The sequence below is a fragment of the Anomaloglossus baeobatrachus genome, chromosome 2 (genome assembly GCF_048569485.1).
Source record: "Anomaloglossus baeobatrachus isolate aAnoBae1 chromosome 2, aAnoBae1.hap1, whole genome shotgun sequence".
NCBI lineage: Eukaryota > Metazoa > Chordata > Amphibia > Anura > Aromobatidae > Anomaloglossus > Anomaloglossus baeobatrachus.
The window spans coordinates 787,955,061-787,975,320 of NC_134354.1; the positions used below are offsets into that span (position 1 = coordinate 787,955,061).

General features: G+C 49.7%; 1 protein-coding gene across 1 annotated transcript; it reads right to left on the reverse strand.

Moving 5' to 3' along the window:
* Nucleotides 1-13,181: 13,181 nt before the first annotated feature.
* On the reverse strand, nt 13,182-14,183 carry LOC142290758 (olfactory receptor 2A25-like). Its single transcript, XM_075334750.1, has one exon. The coding sequence runs from the start codon at nt 14,181-14,183 to the stop codon at nt 13,182-13,184; it is 1,002 nt and encodes a 333-aa protein (XP_075190865.1).
* Between the last annotated feature and the right edge of the window lie 6,077 nt (nt 14,184-20,260).

The window sequence follows — 20,260 nt, forward strand, 5'->3', positions numbered from 1 at the left end:
CTCTACAGTGAAACTGGTGGAACATATATGTTTTTGTAATCCCACGTTGTATGCCATACTCATTTTTGAATGTCCCAAGTGTATAAATTGTTATGGTATGTGCATTTTTGATATTTTTTTTCACAGCATAACCATACCTATACCAGTGCAGTGTGTAGAATGGTGAACAGGTTTCTAAGTTCATTATTACCTTCCAATGCAAGTAAATTTTACTTTTTAAGATGTATTATTTTTTATGTAATTCAGAGTCCTGAAAAGGGCCTTTTGAGTGCATCTTTAGCGTCTAATACTTTATTTTCCAGCCTTTGCTCTTGAGCACCAACTTTTATCTCTGTGGCATTGAGTGCACAAGCTTCTGCAGATGTTCACGAGTGATGATGTGGTTCCAGGCCTGTATCAGAGCCTCAATCTACTCTCTTTTGGTCCTTGGCTGTTTTTTAGATATCTCTATTGATACCTTGTGCCACATATTTTCCATTGGGTTGAGGTCTGGGGACTGGGCTGGCCGGTCAGTAGTAGCCACCTTGTTCTTTTTTTTCCATTTCGTTACGGTCTTAGCTCTGTGACAAGGAGCATTATCATCCTGGAAGACATAATCCTCTGAAAACAGGTGTGGAGCAGAAGGCAGCATTTTCTTATTAAGGATGTCCATGTATTTTTTTGCATTAACCCTCCACAATCTGAAGCCTTCCAGCACCATTGGCGGCCATACAGCCCCAGACCATTACTGTCATCGCATGTGTCACAGAGAAACTCAAACACTCTGGCTTGTGCTCTTCATGTGGAAACCTTCTCACATAAGACTTGCCATCATTTCCTAAAATGCAAATAGTGCTTTCATCACTAAAGAGCACTTTTTCCCACTCTTCCTTCCTCCATTTTGAAATTTCAATGCCCACAGTTTTCGCCTTTGTCTTTGTATGACTGTCATCAATGGCTTCTTTCGGGCCTTGCACCCTGTATGGCTGTCATCAATGGCTTCTTTCGGGCCTTGCACCCTGTATGGCTGTCATCAATGGCTTCTTTCGGGCCTTGCACCCTGTATGGCTGTCATCAATGGCTTCTTTCTTGCACCCTCTCAATCCTGCTTTCAGACATCTCTTCCTAACAGTGGATGTTGCTACCTCAATATTGCACTTTTCTTGCCATTCTCGCAGAAGCTGAGGAGAGCTGAGCTTTCCATTGGCAAGCGATGTTCTTATCAGTCTCTATCCTCCCTTTTACTTGACTTTCTGGGCCGACCAGATCTGGGCCTGTCCTGGGTAATTCCAAGCTGCTTATGTTTCTGATTACAGCCGGCCTTCCTTGCGATCTGGGGGCCAGTATAACCCTCTTCATGTAGCACCACAACTCGCACACGATCCTCCGCTGACAAAAATCTGAAGGCTCCCATCATAAAGCTCTACAGTATGATTCAGTAGATAGACCTACAGATAAAAAAACTAAGCAGCAGATGTGAGGCAATGTAATGGAATGTGATTGGCTGCCATATCCAGGTTATGATTGGTCACAAAAACCTCATCTGTGATTGGCTAATTTTGGATCTGAAGCTGTACAATATTTAGTTGTGCTTTCAATTCCCATATTGTTGCAATAATTTCAGGCAAAACTGCTTCAAAAGCTAAAAATATTACAGGGAGAGAATGATAAATTGTTCTCTGAACAAAACCATATATAATATGTCATATTAGCATCGAAGATATTCCACAGAAAACGTTTAAAACCTGAAAAATCAATTTATCCTATGCCTATGCAGGACTTATGAACACCACTGTAACTTGAAATGCTACTCTCTTGGTTAAAAAACATCCCTCTCTGGGCAGCTAGACTAAAAATCTAACTTGTAATGCCTCTATATGGGTTACAAACCTCCATGTATGGGTGGGAATGGCATTTCAAGTTAGGTTCCCGGATTACAGAGATATACCTTGCCGTGGTGACCGGGCTCACATGCATTGGCCAATTCATAAACCAAAAATCTATTTTTTTCATATATTCCTATAGCAGTAAGGCAATACCAGAGTTCCCATATACATTTTTGACTTTTTAGTGTGCAGCTGTATGAATTTTGAAATAAATTTATATATGTCATACTGAGTTTTACATGTTACAGAAAAGCATATTTTTGGGAAGAAAACTTGGAAAAACAAAAAAAATTCAAATTCCCAACATATGGCAAAATTAGAACCAGGGCCAGTGTGTGGAGATGGTCATACTTGGCAGTTCCCCAGAGCCCCTTCTCCCTCAAGTGCCACTAACAATTCCAGCAGAAACTACATTGATAATAGCAGTTCTGTATTCTCAGTGTAGTTTCCAATGCTGACATAGCAGTAACACAAAAGGACAGTTGCACCCTGACTCAAAAGGGGTCACAGAATAACATCACATACACCCCCCCCCCCCCCTCAGGTCAGGAACACCAGTCAAACAAAACCCTTGCTGCCTCCTTCCAGGGTCTGATGTCCACACCAGGTGGGGCGGAGCCAGGTGGTTGGCCCCACCCACCGAGGAGTTCACAGGCCTGGAGGCAGGAAAAGTAGTCAGTTAAGAAAAGGAGTTGAGTAGTAGTGAGAGGAGCAGAGACTGTGTGTGTCTGGGTTGGAGCCCAGGCACAATCAGCAAGATTGGCAGACGGTGGTGGCCGTCTGCAGGAGTTGGTGGAAGTCTGCGGAACGGTAGGACCGGGGTCGGGCGGTGGCCCGCCGGTACCGAACCGGGGAGCGGAGTGAAGCCAAGCACCAAGGCAGGGTACTCAGACCCCGACTAGGCTCAGAAGCCGCCGTAAAGGTCAAATTCTCTGATTGCGGTCTGGACCTCAGGGGTTCATTCCCAACCAAGTCCCGTCAGAAGGCAACAGCCCAACCCGTCCGGATAAGAGCCACCACCAACGGCCAGAGATCCAAGGGCCAGGGCCATCGCCTGCGGGCAAAGCGGGCTTTCCCGACACGTACAAGCCGGGGAGCGGACCACCCGTGGGAATCCATAGGGGTCACACTTACACATAGGGGCAGGGAATGACAGCCACCATCAACCCATCCGGGGAGAGTGAAGACACCACAGCCGACTTCGGGCCCCGTCCATCCAGCCGTTTGGTTTACCAGTGACTCTGTTCTTGACTACCTGAGTGAGTACACCAGTGCCATCCGGCACCGCGCTGCACCGTAACGCTGCCCCCGCATCCACGCTGCCTCCCCGCATCAGCACCTGCACCTATCCCCTTCTCACTACTCCCCAAACCGGGGCACCGGGACCAACCGCCCCTACCCACAGAGGGGCCAACACCTCAGCTGCTCTCCGCCATCGCTCTTGGGAACTCCCGTCACCAGCAGCGGTGGTGCCCACCGTCATCACAACCCCGTGGGTGGCGTCACAACCGACATCCCTTCACCAACCAACCTTCCCTCCCCTTTCACTCATGGGCGAGGAGGCGCTGCTCGAGCCCCGGGTCCGGCCCCGTACTCGAGCCACCGAGGAGCAGAAGCACCAGACCTGAGTGCCAGCGAACCCCCAGGCGAGCGGCGTTCCCCAAAACCCCTCTCCGCCCGCGACAACTTGGCGTCACGAACAGGATCCTACCCATCTACTTACCAGTAGAAGTGCACCTTGAAGTCCCCGCCGGCGGTGTCCAGCCAAAAATTTTGGAATTCCGCCATCTTGGGCGCGAAAAGTTCCCTCTCGAATCATCTTCCCCGAGCAGAGAAGGCGTGAAGAGCGAAGCCCAGGCCCCAGGAGAAGGAGGTGCCAGAGAGAACCAAGGGGGGGGGGGGCGAGAAAAAGATGTTTGCGCCTGACGGGGCTGTCGGAGGGGCGCTGGTCATGGTCGCGGCGGCGCCCGGAGATGGTAATATGGCAGCCCTCGCTCCAGCTGCAGACGCGGGGGGGGGCCACGGGTACGGCGGTTGCCCAGGTAATGCCGATCTCCCTGCCCTATGTGCCCGGTGCTACCTGGCTGCCGCAATACGATGGGAAGCTTGATGCTTTGCAGGCGTTCCGGAAAAAGATTAGCCCGGTTCTTGACCTGTATGCCATGACTGGCAGACAGTGGCTAAGCAGGAGACCGAGACCTAGACCGACGCGGACCGGGCCTCAGTGACTACCATTTTTGAGAAACTCCAAACCGCTTTCGAGACCCGCACAGAAGCTGAATTGCGGATTCAGTTTTATCAGTGCCGACAGCGACCTGCAGATAACATAAGAGACTATGCCTTGCGCCTGCAGACTCCCCTCCGTACACTGAAACGAGTGGACACCATTAACGATGTGGACAGCAATAAGATGCTAGTGGAACAATTCCTGCAGGGGCTGGGGTCCACAGAGGACCGCAAGCAGCTGCGGCTGTGGGCCCTGGAACATCCCGATCTGGACTTTACCGTATTGAAAGAGCGGGCCATCAAGGCCCTGCAAGCCCCAAACCCTGACGCTCCTGATGTGGCCCCATGGCCGGCTGAAACCTCTCCTGTCTCGGTAGCACCTCCCACCCTGGCTCTACCGCCCCCTGCAGCGCCCGGTGGACTGATGGAGGAGCTGGCCGCACAAGTCCACCGCATGGATGGAGACCTCGCCCCGATCCTCGCCGCACTCCAGCTTCCGACGAGAGTCAAGCCTCTGGAGAAGATCCAGCTCACCGACAGCCCGGAGGACGTCCCCTGGATGCAGCGGAAAAAGATCAACAACCAGTGGTATGGACCCCCTACCTGTTACAGGTGCGGCAAGCCTGGTCACTACTCCCGGTGATGCCCGTTAAACGAGCAACCCCTGGGGCCAAGGGCCAATCCTCAGGAGTAGACCCTAACGGCCCTACCGATTGGCGAGACCGGTACGTTGGAGGCCGCCCCATTATCCCCCTGGCGGTAGACGGCATCCCGACCATGGCCCTATTGGACACAGGATCACAGGTAACCACTATGCCATATACGTTGTACCAGCGGTATTGGGATGATAGTGAACTTGCCCCCCCTGATGACAGCCTGACTATTATTGCGGCCAATGGGCTCCCTATGACACAGGTGGGCTTAAAGAAGTGACCCTGACTGTGGGACGTACCGAGTTAAAACACCAAGGGATGATTGCGGTGCTGAATGAATCCAGTGACCGTAACCCAAAAGTAATTCTAGGGACTAATGTAATTGAGCATTGTATGGGGGAAGTGCTGAATCTGTTGCAGCAGTTGTCCGCCACTGCAGGAGGAGGCCAACAGAGGGCAGTGCAGCGTGAGATTCGGGCCCTCCTGCATCGGCAGCAAGTGAATTTGACGGGTGGAGAGATTGGTGGAGTGCAGATGATGGACGTGGACCCTTTGGTGGTGCCACCAAGGAGCGAGATGATGATTTGGTGCAGGGCAGCAGTAGGCCCCCAAGGGCGCAATTACCCGGCGATGGTGGAACCCACGCCTTCAGAACACTGGCCCACAGTGATGGCGGCCAGAGGGGTGATTGACGTCATTGAAGGGGAGAGTGCCTGTGAGAGTGCTGAATTGTGAGGAGGAAGAAGTTAGGCTTCCCCGTTACGCTACCATTGCCAAGCTGCTTACCATAGATCCCCACGCCATTCACGAAGCCACCCCTCCTACCTCTGCACCCTCCACCAATAGCGGCACCCCCCCGAACAACTAGAGGAGTGGTGCCAGGAATTACATGTAGTCACTGAAGCTACACCCACGCATCACAAGGAGGGGGTATACAGGGTAGTACAGGAGTATGAGCAGGTTTTCAGCAAACACCTGCTAGACTTCGGGAGGATTAGAGGGGTGCAACATCATATCCCCACGGGCATACATCCACCCATCAAGGAAAGGTATAGGCCAATCCCACCAGCACACTATCAATACGCTAAGGATATGTTGAGAAACATGAAGGAGGCAGGGGTCATCCGGGATAGTTGTAGTCCCTGGGCAGCCCCACTGGTACTGGTGAAGAAGAAGGATGGCACCATGAGAATGTGTGTGGATTACCGGAAGATCAATCAAATAACGCATAAAGATGCCTATCCTCTTCCCCGTATTGAAGAGTCGCTAGCTGCGCTGAAAACTGCTAAGTATTTCTCTACCCTTGACCTTACCAGCGGATACTGGCAAGTGGCGGTTGCACCAGAAGATCGTGAGAAGACTGCATTTACCACCCCAATGGGACTCTGCGAGTTCAACAGCATGCCGTTTGGGCTGTGCAATGAATGCCCCTGGGACCTTCCAACGGCTTATGGAGTGCTGCCTGGGACATCTTAATTTCGAAACTGTCTTACTGTATCTGGATGATGTGATTGTGTATTCCCAGACGTATGAGGCTCACTTGGAGCACCTGGCAGAAGTGTTTGCGTCCCTTGCTAAGTATGGGATGAAGCTGAAACCCTCCAAGTGCCATCTGCTGATGCCTAAGGTGCAGTACCTCGGACACGTGGTGAGTGCAAAAGGTGTCGCCCCCAATCCTGAGATTACTGCTATCCAGTACTGGCCACGGCCGACCACAGTGAGGGAGGTGAGGCAGTTCCTGGGCCTGGTAGGTTATTACCGCCGTTTCATCAAGGGGTACACGAAGATGGCTGCACCAATGCAAGACCTCCTCGTGGGACAGACGAAGGGTGGTAGGGCCCCTGGACCCCCATTTGTGTGGGGAGAGAAGCATGAGGAGTCCTTTTGCCAGCTGAAGTTGTCCTTGACAGGGAAAGAAATCCTGGCGTATCCCGACTACAGCCTCCTGTTCATCCTTTACACCGATGCTAGCAATGTGGGCCTGGGGGCGGTCCTGTCCCAGGTCCAGAATGGGAAGGAGAAAGTGATCGTCTACGCCAGCAGAAAACTCCGTCCCACGGAAAGAAACCCCGAGAATTACAGCTCCTTCAAGCTTGAATTCCTAGCCCTGGTGTGGGCTATCACCGAAAGGTTTAGGCATTACCTCGCGGCGGCGAAATTCACTGCCTACACGGACAATAATCTGTTGACCCATCTGGATACGGCCAAGCTAGGCGCACTGGAACAGTGGTGGGTGACTCGGCTGTCTAACTATGACTTCACTATCAAATACAGAGCTGGCCGCAAGAACACCAACGCGGACGCGTTATCCCGGATGCCCCACCTGCCTGATGGGGGGTCGGAAGACGACGACCTTGAGGAAATTGAGTTGCCCGCGTTCCACCGGCCACTGGACGAAAAACTTTGTGTCAATCAGCAACAGGCGAACCTGAACCCGTTACCCAGCCAGGGGTGGCAAGAAGCCCAGGACCAGACGCCTGCCGTCCAGTTGATCAAAACCATGATTTCACAGGACTCCTCCAAAATGGATTCCTCAGCCCCCTCTGAAGCCCAGCAGCTGTGGAAAGAAAGAGCCCGGCTATACCTGCATCAAGGGAAGCTGTATCGGGAGCTGATCAACCTGAAAACTAATGAGAAGGTTCGCCAGCTGGTGGTCCCTCAGGCCAGCATGCCCAAAGTCCTGCAGGCGTACCATGATGGCGCTGGACACTTCGGTTGGAAGGAAGCTGGAGATGTTGCTGAGAGAGCGGTTCTATTGGAGTGGGATGCGGGAGTCTGTGGAGGCCTGGTGTCGAGAATGTGGTCCCTGTACACTGAGAAGAAGGGATGAAGCCAGCCAGAAGGCCCCCCCTACAGCCGATCGTCACCCATCAACTGCTGGAATTGGTCGCCTTGGACCACGTCAAGCTCACACCCAGCCGAAACGGGTATACCTATGCCCTGACCATCGTAGACCTCTACTCGCGGTTCATGGTGGTTGTTCCAGGTAAAGATCTAACAGGCCGTACAGCAGCTAGAGCATTCCAGGCCTACTTCTGTCGACCGCATGGGTACCCGGAGAGGGTGCTCACAGATCGGGGTCCGGCCTTTGAAGCAGAAGTGTTCCAGGAGTTCTGCCAGTTGTACGGGTGCAAGAAAATCAGGACCACACCATACCATGCCCAAACCAATTGGATGTGTAAAAAGATGAATCACCTGGTCCTGGGACTCCTCACGACACTATCGTTGGAAGAACGAAACCTGTGGCCGGAGAAGTTGCCTGACCTGGTAGACATGTACAACAACATTCCCTGTGGTTCTACCAAGTGTACACCCGCGTATCTGATGAGAGCCCGACCGGGCCGGCTGCCGGTGGACCTGAAAATGGGCCTGGACGCTCCAGAGGCTTTTCCCTCCACTGCAAACTGGGATACCAAGCGGCAGGTGCAGTACCGACGAATCCAGGAGTATGTGGAAAAGAACCTGCACCAGAGCCGAGAAAAACAAGAGCAGCGCTTCAACAGACGGGCCCCAGCTGTTCCCTTTGAGCCTGGAGATGTAGTGCTGAAATGGAAGAGGAGAACCCATAAGCTTGATGATCAGTGGGAAAGAACCCCGTATGTCATACATCATACTGGATGGGAGAATGAGAAGACTTATCTGATTAGTCACGACCAGGGGAAAACCACGGCTACAGTTTCCAGGGACCACCTGAAGAGATGCCCACACCCCTTATGATTGGCAAATGAAGTCCCAGTCCCCATACCGAACGGGGAAAAGAAAGAGGTGATCCACACAGTGATGGGCGACTTCTCAGTTGACTGGCCTATGCAGAACGGCGCGGTGATTATTCCAGTGATAATGTTCCCACAACCCGTGGAAGAGATGGAAACGGAAATAACCGCCAGGGAACCGCTTGAACCAGTGCCCAGGGTTGCACCTATACCAAGCCCCCGTAGGTCTCCACCTGCCATGCCCGACAGACGGGAAGAGGGACCAGTTGTCTCCTCTGTCCCAGTGCCCCCCACTGATGACATTGTGCCCAGAAGGTCCACACGTCCCAACCTAGGTAGGCCCCCGCTTAGGTATAGGGAGACTGCCATCCAGGGGTGCCGTATGTTGATTGTGTAAATATCTGAATGAATGAGCACTAATTATCCGAGACTGTCACCTGATTAAAAGGAACCATTGTCCCCGTTGGGACCTACAGTGTGGTAGCCCGTTGGCTATGAAGAGTTTGGCCCCCATTGGGAACTTAAGTTACATGCTTGCCTTAAAATCCCATGCCCACATGAGGAACTACTCATGAACACGGCCGTGAACTAGCAGGCCACCCATGAACTTGTGGGCTTGTAAATAATTCTGGGCTGGAGTCCCGTTAACTGCCTCCGGAGAGGCAGGTTGGAGGAGGGACCCACAGCAGAGCAGACTGGGGTCCGGTCACCACCAGGACCGGTAACCATCCTCCGGGGTCAGGGGTCCCCCTGGACGTGGGGCCCCCTGAATGACAGTCGGGTGCGAGACACCGTACCCGTTCCCGCTTGGGCAACCTGAACCAGGTTCTGTTTTCCGGACTGGGGAAAATGGGTGCTGCCCATTTCTTAGGGGCAGCATCAAGGTTTAGGTTGTTTGGGTGGGGAAGCGGAAGAAATGGGACCCGTCTGTGTTATTAAAAGTGTTTTTATTAATGTTTGCAACGTTTAAGTAACAGGCCTCCCGTAAGGGAAGATTTGAAAATGCATACTGTTCTTTGTTTTTTATATCTTTTAAAAAAAATAAAACCAGTGGTGGACGGGCAGCCCGCGAACGGTCTGCGTTTTACCAAGGGGTAGTGTGACACCCTGGGCCCCAGGGGTCATAGAATAACATCACATACACCCCCCCCCCTCAGGTCAACAACACCAATCAAACAAAACCCTTGTTGCCTCCCTCCAGGGTCTGATGTCCACACCAGGTGGGGCGGAGCCAGGCAGTTGGCCCCACTCACCGAGGAGTTCACAGGCCTGGAGGCGGGAAAAGTAGTCAGTTAAGAAAAGGAGTTGAGTTGAGTTGTAGCGAGAGGAGCAGAAACTGTGTGTGTCTGGGTTGGAGCCCAGGCACAATCAGCAAGGTCGGCAGACGGTGGTGGCCGTCTGCAGGAGTTGGTGGAGGTCTGCGGAACCGTAGGACCGGGGTCGGGCGGTGGCCCGCCGGTACTGAACCGGGGAGCGGATTGAAGCCAAGCACCAAGGCAGGGTACTCAGACCCCGGCTAGGCTCGGAAGCCGCCGTAAAGGTCAAATTCTCTGATTGCGGTTTGGACCTCAGGGGTTCATTCCCAACCAAGTCCCGTCAGAAGGCAACAGCCCAACCCGTCCGGATAAGAGCCGCCGCCAACGGCCAGAGATCCAAGGGCCAGTGCCTGCGGGCAAAGCGGGCTTTCCCGACACGTAGAAGCCGGGGAGCGGACCACCCGTGGGAATCCATAGGGGTCAAACACTTACACATAGGTGCAGGGAACGACAGCCACCATCAACCCGTCCGGGGAGAGTGAAGACACCGCAGCCGACTGCAGGCCCCGTCCATCCAGCCGTTTGGTTTACCAGTGACTCTGTTCTTGACTACCTGAGTGAGTACACCAGTGCCATCCGGCACCGCGCTGCACCGTAACGCTGCCCCCGCATCCACGCTGCCTCCCCGCATCGGCACCTGCACCAATCCTCTCCTCACTACTCCCCGAACTGGGGCCCCGGGACCAACCGCCCCTACACACGGAGCGGCCAACACCTCAGCTGCTCTCCGCCATCGCTCCCGGGAACCCCCATCACCAGCAGCGGTGGTGCCCACCGTCACCACAACCCGTGGGTGGCATCACAACCGACATCCCATCACCAACCAACCTTCCCTCCCCTTTCACTCGTAGGCGAGGAGGCACTGCTCGAGCCCCGGGTCCGGCCCCGTGCTCGAGCCACCGAGGAGCAGAAGCACCAGACCCGAGTGCCAGCTAACCCCCAGGTGAGCGGCGTTTCCCAAAACCCCTCTCCGCCCGCGACACTTCCATCCTTTATAAATAAACATTGGCCAAGAGAAGATGGCAGCGTTTCTGGATTGTGTTGATATAAGGCTTCTTCTTTACATGAAGGAGCTGTAAGTTACATTTGTTGATTGTACAGCGAGCGTTCTGTTGGTAATATTTGGTTTGGTCGCAGTGTGGTGGTATCTGTCCCTTATATGTAGGTTTGTTTGGTCACTATGTGGTGGTAATATGTGGTCTAGTCATTGTGTGGCATTATTTTTATCCCTTGTATATAATATACTCAGCTGAGGTGAGTTGAGGTGAGTTCACTGAGTTCAATGCATCTCCTTGCAAAAGCGCACCACAAGCACGATGCAGATTTGATTAGTTTTTTATGCGTTTTTCTGCCAGGAGATGAAGATTTAGTGCAGAGAATTCTGCAACAAAATACTCAACATGCACTCATAGCACTAACCCTATATCTGCATCTTAATAGTGTTATTGGACCAGGCAGGTCATCATTATGGAGCTTGAAATGGGTTGGATACAGTCCTAGAAGACGGCAGCATCTTACATACTGTATATCTTTTCTTGTCAATTGGAGACTTTGAAGTACTTGCAATTTGCAGCAAATCTATTTGCTGTGAATCAAATTTTCTTGACAAATTCAGCAAAGTTGGTGGATTTGATTTTCAAAAGACATAAATCTGACATTACTGCTGGCAAATCTATTTTTCCATCCCCCATCTCTTGAATCTCTGTTATTCTCAGACTATTGTTCTCATCAACTTCACTGCTGTAGTTGTACAGCACAAAATACTCTGGAGTATTAGTCTAATGCTTTAGGCTTTTCTTATCTCTATTGCTGAACTGTGAGCTCTGACATCCTTTCATTAGACTAAATTAGTTTAAATCACCTTAAAGTGGCTGCTGCATTCCCTTTCTCAGCTTTTATATGGGCTTTTATAGTCTTCTGATTGGCTGCGCTTTACCATGTGACAGGATAGCTGCAAGGTATTGTAGGGAAGCCTCCTCAGTTGAGCTTTAGGTCACATCAGCCTTTTGTGGCTGATTTAATCTTCTCCAATGTATAAAAAGTCAGCAGGCTTTTTTTGGTGATGCATGAGACTCAAATTGCAAATTTTTCAATCTTAACCCCAGGCGATTTTCCGTTTTTATTATTTTTTAACTTTTTTATTTTTCCATCAATTTTGCCATATGAGGGCTTGTTTTTTGTACTTTTAAATGAAACCATAAGTTTTATCATATAGGTACTGAAAAACGGCAAAAAAATTCCAAGTGCAGAAAAATTGCACAAAAAGTGTGATTGTATGATTGTTTTTGGGATATTTTATTCACTGAGTTCACTATGTGGTAAAACTGATGTGTCAGTGTGATCCCTCAGGTTGGTACGAGTTCGTAGACACCAAACATGTATAGGTTTACTTTTATCTATGGGGGTTAAAAAAATTCAGAAATTTGTACAAAAAAAGTGGCGCACTTTTTGCACCATTTTCTGCAAGCAGTGGTGATCTTATTTTTTGGGATCTGGGGCTCAGTGATGGCTTATTTTTTTGTGTCTCGAACTAACGTTTTTGATGGAACCATTTTTGCACAATGCTACGTTTTGATCTTCTGTTATTGCATTTTGCGCAAAATTTGCGATGACAAAAAAAGTAATTTTGGCATTTGGAATTGCCGCTACACCATTTACCGATCAGATTAATTAATTTTATATTTAATAGATTGGGCATTTCTAAACGACACGATACCAAATGTGTGTAAATTTTAAATTTATTTTTAACCCTTTAATTTTCAATGGTGCAAATAGGGGTGATTTGAACTTTTAGGGTTTTTTTTAACATTTTCTTTTATTTTACTAGTCCTCTAGGGGGCTATAAGGATCAGTAGTCTGATTGCTCTTTCATTTCTCATCGATCAGAGCTGCACAGTTCAGGCCAAGATAAATGCTCGTCTTCTGTTACAGGCAGTGGTCTGCTGGCTGTAACAGGAAGTGAGCATTGATAGCAACAGCAGTCATCACCCTGATCATGTCACGGGGCTTTCGATGGCAGCAGGTAACTGCGTGTTATCCGTTACCCGCTACGGCGCTTTAAATTGCACATTTTGACAACACGATCTAAGGGGTTAACAGGTGCGGGTGGATCACAGATCCACCTGTGCCTGCGAGGCACACATGTATGCTGTACAAATCAGCAGACATGTGCAGGGATCACTGCAGGCTCACTGCAGCAGCCAGTGGTGATCACCCCAAGAAAAATGTAGCTTCTAGCAAATATGATTAAGGACAGAGTCTCACACTGCTCATCATAAGAGAAGAATCACAAAGCTGTCACCAATAGGAAACCAAGAAAAATGCAAAACCAAATAGATCCTATACCTAATAATGACCTTTATTGTTGTATGTGTGTTCATGATTATATCTCCTGCAGGTATCATCTACTCAACGACTCGGGTTGTTACTTATGACAGATATAGGTATAGAGTGCATATGTATTTTAGTCCATTTTAGCCTTGTGTGAATTTTCTGTAAAGAAAGAATAATTCTCGTCTTCAGGGCGTGCGTCCGGACTCCATATATTAAGGGGTTTAACAATGGTGGAACAATGATAGCAGTTACCGACAGAAGGACGTGAAGGATAACCGGGAGCTTTACATTGCCCAGCCGGTACCTGATGAAAACAAATAAGACTCCAACTAAAAAGATAGAAAAGTTGAGTAGATGGGTGACCATGGTGTGGACGGCTTTCTGGCGGGATTCTCCTGAGACTTTTAAGCAAACAAGAAATATATGCAGATAGGAGAAAATGGTGACAAAAATGGTGACACCCAAGTAGGTGATGGTCCCGGAAGCTGAGAAGAGTTGACTGATGGAAGAGTCCACACAGGAGAGAGCAATTATGGACATATTGTCACAATAAATATTGTTTATTCTGTTCCCGCACACAGAAAGATTCCACGTGAGGATCATCGCAACGAGCACAAGTATGGAGGTCACCGCTAATGACCCAATGGAAAGGTTTAAAACCTTCTCATTAGTCATCAACATGCCATAACGCAACGGGTGACATACGGCCAAATATCGGTCATACGCCATTATGGAGAATGTGCTCATTTCATAGAACGCAAATAATGCAGCACACAGAGCTTGTGCAATGCAGCCACCATAAGTGATGGTCGTGGACGAGGTGATGAGGTCAACTATCAGCTTCGGGAAAAGCAGCGAACTGCCAAAAATGCCATTGAGGACCAAATTACTTATGAGGATGTACATAGGTTCATGTAACCTTGTATCTGTGAATATGACAAATATAATAGTAATACTTAAGAGTATAATGAACGAATATAAGACAATGGACAGGACACAGTACAGATATTTGAGTCCTTCCATCTCCACAAGTCCCAGAAGGACAAGATTTTTGCTGGTGTTGAATGCATTTTCCATGTTGGCTTTTTCCCCACTAGACATGCTTCAAAATGGGATCCTGAAACAAAAAAGAGAGAAAAAATATGACTTCTATTTTTTTTTATCCAAAGATCCAATGAATTATACAGAATTTAATTATTTTCTAGATATGAAAAGTACCATTGAGAAAAAGATGTGACGATCAAGGAGGTCAAATGTTATGCTCACCGGGCGAGCAGGGATGTTAGTGAACCTACTGGGCCACAGCACACAGAAAACCCAAAGGGGCTTGACTACCAACCTACACCTAGTTTTCTCCAAAGCCCCTGATGGTGAGGGTGTTACACTGCAGTTGTGAGTCTGGGTGCCACTTGGGAAGACTGGTGCTGCGACGGCTGGCCCCAGTGGTATGAGAGTGATAGTCTCTAGGATAGACTACAGCAGCAGCCAGTATTGGGGTTCATTCTGGGATGGATGGATGGACGGACTGACGGATGGTTGAGGCAGCAGCAGAACAGAGGAGTAGCGCAGCACTGAAATACAAACAAATGTCACCAACAACAGACAACACTATATCAGCAGCAACACTAAGGGACTTGACAACGAGCAATGAAACTAACTCATTGCCCAGGCACCTCTAATAGGGAAGGGGTGCATTAACTACCTGTAGCCTCTCAGCTGACCTGCGAGGTACTTCCGGGTTAGGAGGAGGCTGGCACTTCAAGAAAGGGGGAATGGCTGCAGGCGTGCCCTACGTGCAGAGGCTGTAAGCCTGCAATGTATACAGATGCTCTGGGAGGTAGCAGCATGGGATGAGTACAGGACCGCTGCTGCAGGATGCCTGGACAGGTGAGGAAACTGATGTCCTCACTGGGGGAGAGGAGCAGGAGAATGCGAGGACGCCGGCATGAGCGGTATATCAAATATCTTTTTATGGACACATTATGAGAAGTCTTAACTCAATGAAGAAGATTAAGAAGAAGTGGATTAAAGGGATGAAGACAATGAGATATATGGGGACAACAACAGAAGTAATTGAAGACCCAAGAATAAAAGACAAGAAGGTCTAGCCAAACACTATTCATTTGATAGAAACTGATTCAATGCTTAATATAGTCACGACAAACATTAAACTCAAGGTAGATACCAAAAAGAACATTAATCTTAATTATGGACATATTATCAGAAGACCAAACTCAATGAAATATTACCATTTTTATGACATGGCAAAGACAATTACCAACAACCAGATGAATCGAGGCAACCGTTTAGATAGGCAACCATATACACCGTGTGCAGAATTATTAGGCAAGTTGTATTTTAGAGGATTTTTTTTTATTATTGATCAACAACTATGTTCTCAATCAGCCCAAAAGACTCATCTATATATATAATTGCCTTATTCTGTCTGTCTGTCTGTCTATCTGTCTGTCTGTCTGTCATGCTCCAAAATTGTGTCCTTACGGTGACACAAAGCTGATTGGCCGCTGGGCTCGCCATGGCCCCGCCCCCCCACACGGATTGGCCTCTCGCCCCGGCTCTCTGCAGGCCCCGCCCCCCTCACGCAATGCACGCTCGCTCTTGCCCAACTGACACGTAGCTCCGACTCCCAGGTAAGTACACACACACACATCAGATCACACTCACTCTCACACACACCTCACACATCACATCCACACACTCACAACATCCTGGGATATCGCTTGCTTCTACACCGGCTCCGTCACGATCCCAGCAGCGCCACACATAACCTTGCGATGCTGGGATCTTCACGGAGCCCGTGAACGCTGTTAACCATTATACACATCGGGTAACTAAGGTCCCTTGGTTACCCGATGTGTATCATAGTTAACAGTGTACACCGGCTCACACTCACTCTCACACACACCTCACACACACCTCACACATACATCACACATACATCACATCGCATCCACACACTCACACCATCCGGCGATATCGCTTGCTTCTCGGCCTCGATACTGTGCTGTTGTGACCTTCCAGGACCTGTCGGAGGATCACATGGCCAGAAGCATGTGGTATCTCCGGATGTTGTGAGTATGAGCGCGTATGTGCAATATCGTCAATGTGTGTGTGCGTGAGTGTATGCGATCGGGTGTGTGAGTGTCGGCAGAGGAGCATGGCGTGCTGGAGGAGGCTGGGAGGAGAGAGGCTGATCCTGGGGAAGACTGGGATGGAGAGGCTGATGCTGGGGACAGAGAGGCTGATGCTGGGATGAGAGAGGCTGATGCTGGGGACAGAGAGGCTGATGCTGGGGACAGAGAGGCTGATGCTGGGGACAGAGAGGCTGATGCTGGGAAGAGAGAGGCTGATGCTGGGGAAGGCTGGGATGGAGAGGCTGATGCTGGGGACAGAGAGGCTGATGCTGGGGACAGAGAGGCTGATGCTGGGGACAGAGAGGCTGATGCTGGGGACAGAGAGGCTGATGCTGGGGACAGAGAGGCTGATGCTGGGGACAGAGAGGCTGATGCTGGGAGGAGAGAGGCTGATGCTGGGGACAGAGAGGCTGATGCTGGGGACAGAGAGGCTGATGCTGGGGACAGAGAGGCTGATGCTGCGGGGAGAGAGGCTGATGCTGGGAGGAGAGAGGCTGATGCTGCGGGCAGAGAGGCTGATGCTGCGGGTAGAGAAGCTGATGTGCAGCATGGCGGATGGAGCACGTTTGGGAGTGTGCAGCATGGCGGATGGAGCACGTTTGGGAGTGCGCAGCATGGCGGATGGAGCACGTTTGGGAGTGCGCAGCATGGCGGATGGAGCACGTTTGGATGGACCACGTTTGGGAGTGCGCAGCATGGCGGATGGAGCACGTTTGGGAGTGCGCAGCATGGCGGATGGAGCACGTTTGGGAGTGCGCAGCATGGGGGATGCAGCACGATGGGGAGTGCGGAGTATGGCGGATGGAGCACGTTTGGGAGTGCGCAGCATGGCGGATGGAGCACGTTTGGGAGTGCGCAGCATGGGAGATGGAGCACGATGGGGAGTGCGCAGCGTGGCGGATGGAGCACGTTTGGGAGTGCGCAGCGTGGCGGATGGAGCACGATGGGGAGTGCGCAGCATGGCGGATGGAGCACGTTTGGGAGTGCGCAGCATGGCGGATGGAGCACGTTTGGGAGTGCGCAGCATGGCGGATGGAGCACGTTTGGGAGTGCGCAGGATGGGAGATGTAGCACGATGGGGGGTGCGCAGCATAGGGGATGGAGCACGATGGGGAGTGCACACCTCCCCCCAACACACACACACGCGCGCGTGCACTGCACAACACACCACACACACACACACACACTGGGAACCACAAACAACTGCCCTACACAGACACCCACACACAGACAACGCTGCACACACAAATATACGCACATACCGCACAACACACACATTGCACAAGACATACCTCCCCCCAAAACACACCACACACACACAAACCGCGCAACACACACACACAACGCTACAGACACACAGCGCTCCACAAACAACGCAACACACAAACAACACCGCTCTCACCCCCCGCCACACCCAGACAACACCCAGAACATGTACAACGCCCTACACAAACACTTGGTAACTACACACAACAACATCTATATATATATATATATATATATATATAACAAAAATCATACATGAGCTACACAATACGTAAATTCTAGAATACCCGATGCGTAGAATCGGGCCACCTTCTAGTAAATAATAGAGCTTAATATTTTTGGCAGTTGGAGGGGTTTTTTAGATTTGGCTTCTTAGGAGGATCTGTTTGTGCAGGTGACTATTACTGTGCAGAATTATTAGGCAACTTAATAAAAACCAAATATGTATATTCCCATCTCACTTGTTTATTGTCACCAGGTAACCAATATAACTGCACAAAAATTAGAAATACACATTTCTGACATGCAAAAACAAAACCCAAAAAATTAGTGCCCAATATCGCCCCCTTTCTTTCTGATGACACTCAGCAGCGACCATCCATAGATTCTGTCATTGCTTGATCTGTTTACCATCAACATTGCGTGTAGCAGCCACCACAGCCTCCAGACACTGCTCCCAGAGGTGCACTGTTTTCCCTCCCTGTAGATCTTACATTTTATGAGGGACCACAGGTTCTCTATGGGGTTCAGATCAGGTGAACAAGGGGGCCATGTCATTATTTTGTCATCTATTAGACCTTTACTGGCCGGCCACGCTGTGGAGTAGTTGGATGCATGTGATGGAGCATTGTCCTGCATGAAAATCATGTTTTTCTTGAACGATAGCGACTTCTTCCTGTACCACTGCTTGAAAAAGTTGTCTTCCAGAAACTGGCAGTAGGTCTGGGAGTTGAGCTTCACTCCATCCTCAACCCGAAAAGGTCACACAAGTTGATCTTTGATGATCCCAGCCCATACCAGTCCCCACCTCCACCTTGCTGGCGTCTGAGTGGGAGTGGAGGTCTCTGCCCTTTACTGATCCAGCCTCTGGCCCATCCATCTGGCCCATCAACAGTCACTCTCATTTCATCAGTCCATAAAACCTGTGAAAAATCAGTCTTCAGATATTTCTTGGCCCAGCCTTGACATTTTATCTTGTTTCTTGGTCAGAGGTGGTGGTTTTCAGCCTTCCTTACCTTGGCCATGTCCCTGAGTATGGCACACCTTGTGCTTTCTGATACTCCAGTAACGTTGCAGCTCTGAAATATGGACAAACTGGTGGCAAATGGCATCTTGGCAGCTTCACGCTGGATTTTCCTCAATTCATGGGCAGTTATTTTGCGCTTTTTTTGCCCAACACGCTTCTTGTGACCTTGTTGGCTATTTGACATTATTTCTTTTTGTGGGACAGCACTGAAGATCTGTCCCTGTGATACAATATACAGTGTCAGTGTGCAGCTTGTATAAGTGTAAATTTGATGTCCTCTAAATAACTCAACACAGCCATTAATGTCTAACCCGCTGACAACAAAAGTGAGTACACCCCTAATTGAGAAGGGTCAAATTGTGCCCAAATAGCCATTTTCTCTCCCAAGTATCATGTGACTCATTAGTGTGACAAGGTTTCAGGGGTGAATGGGGGGCAGGGATGTTACATTTAGTGGCTCTTCATAGCAAAGAATTCTCTGAGGATCTGAAAAAAAAAGAATTGTTGCTCTACATAAAGATGGCCGAGGCTATAAGAAGATTGTCACCACCCTGAAACTGAGCTGCAGCATGGTGGCCAAGACCATTCAGCAGATAACAAGACAGGATCCAATTAGAACAGGTCTCACCATGGTCGACCACAGACGTTTAGTGCACATACTCAGCATCATATCCAGAATAGAAGTATGAGTGCTGCCAGCATTGCTGCAAAGGTTACACAGGTGGGGGGGTCCGCCTATAAGTGCTCAGACCATACGCCACACACTGCATCACATTGGTCTGCATGGCTGTGTCCCAGAAGGATGCCTCTTCTGAAGATGATGCACAAGAAAGCTGCAAACAGTTTACTGACGTCGAACTGACTAAGGTCGTGAATTACTGGAACTGTAATGTGCTATGATGGGACTAAAATAAACTTATTTGGTTCAGATGGTGTCAACTTGTGTGGCGGCCATCAGGTGAGGAGGACAAAGACAAATGTGTACTGCCTACAGTCAGGCATGGTGGTGAAGGATCTTGGTTTGGGGCTGCATGAGTGCTGCCGGCTGTAAGAAGCTACAGGTCATTGAGGGAACCATGAATGGTAACATGTACTGTGACATACTGAAGCAGAGCATGACTCTTTCGCTTTGGAAATTGGGCTACAGAATCTGTGAGGCCTCCTCAAACAGAAGGTGAAGGAGTACAAGGTCTCTAATATCCATCAGCTCCGTGATGTCGCCATGGAGGATGAAGAGGATCCAGTGGCTCTTGTGAATCTCTAGTGAACTCCTTGCCCAAGAGAGATAAGCCCATGCTGGAAAATAATGGTGGCCACTCAAAATATTCACACTTTGGACAGAATTTGGTCATTTTCATTTAGGGGTGTTCTCACTTTTGTTTCCAGGGGTTTAGACATTAATGGCTGTGTGTTAGGTTATTATGATGGTACCAAATTTACAGTCAATAAACTGAATACTTTACATTGTATTAAAGTGTGATCTCTTC

What these genes read in the sequence shown, in the direction of transcription:
- LOC142290758 (XM_075334750.1), bottom strand. Translation starts at nt 14,183, where the DNA reads ATGGAAAATGCATTCAACACCAGCAAAAATCTTGTCCTTCTGGGACTT.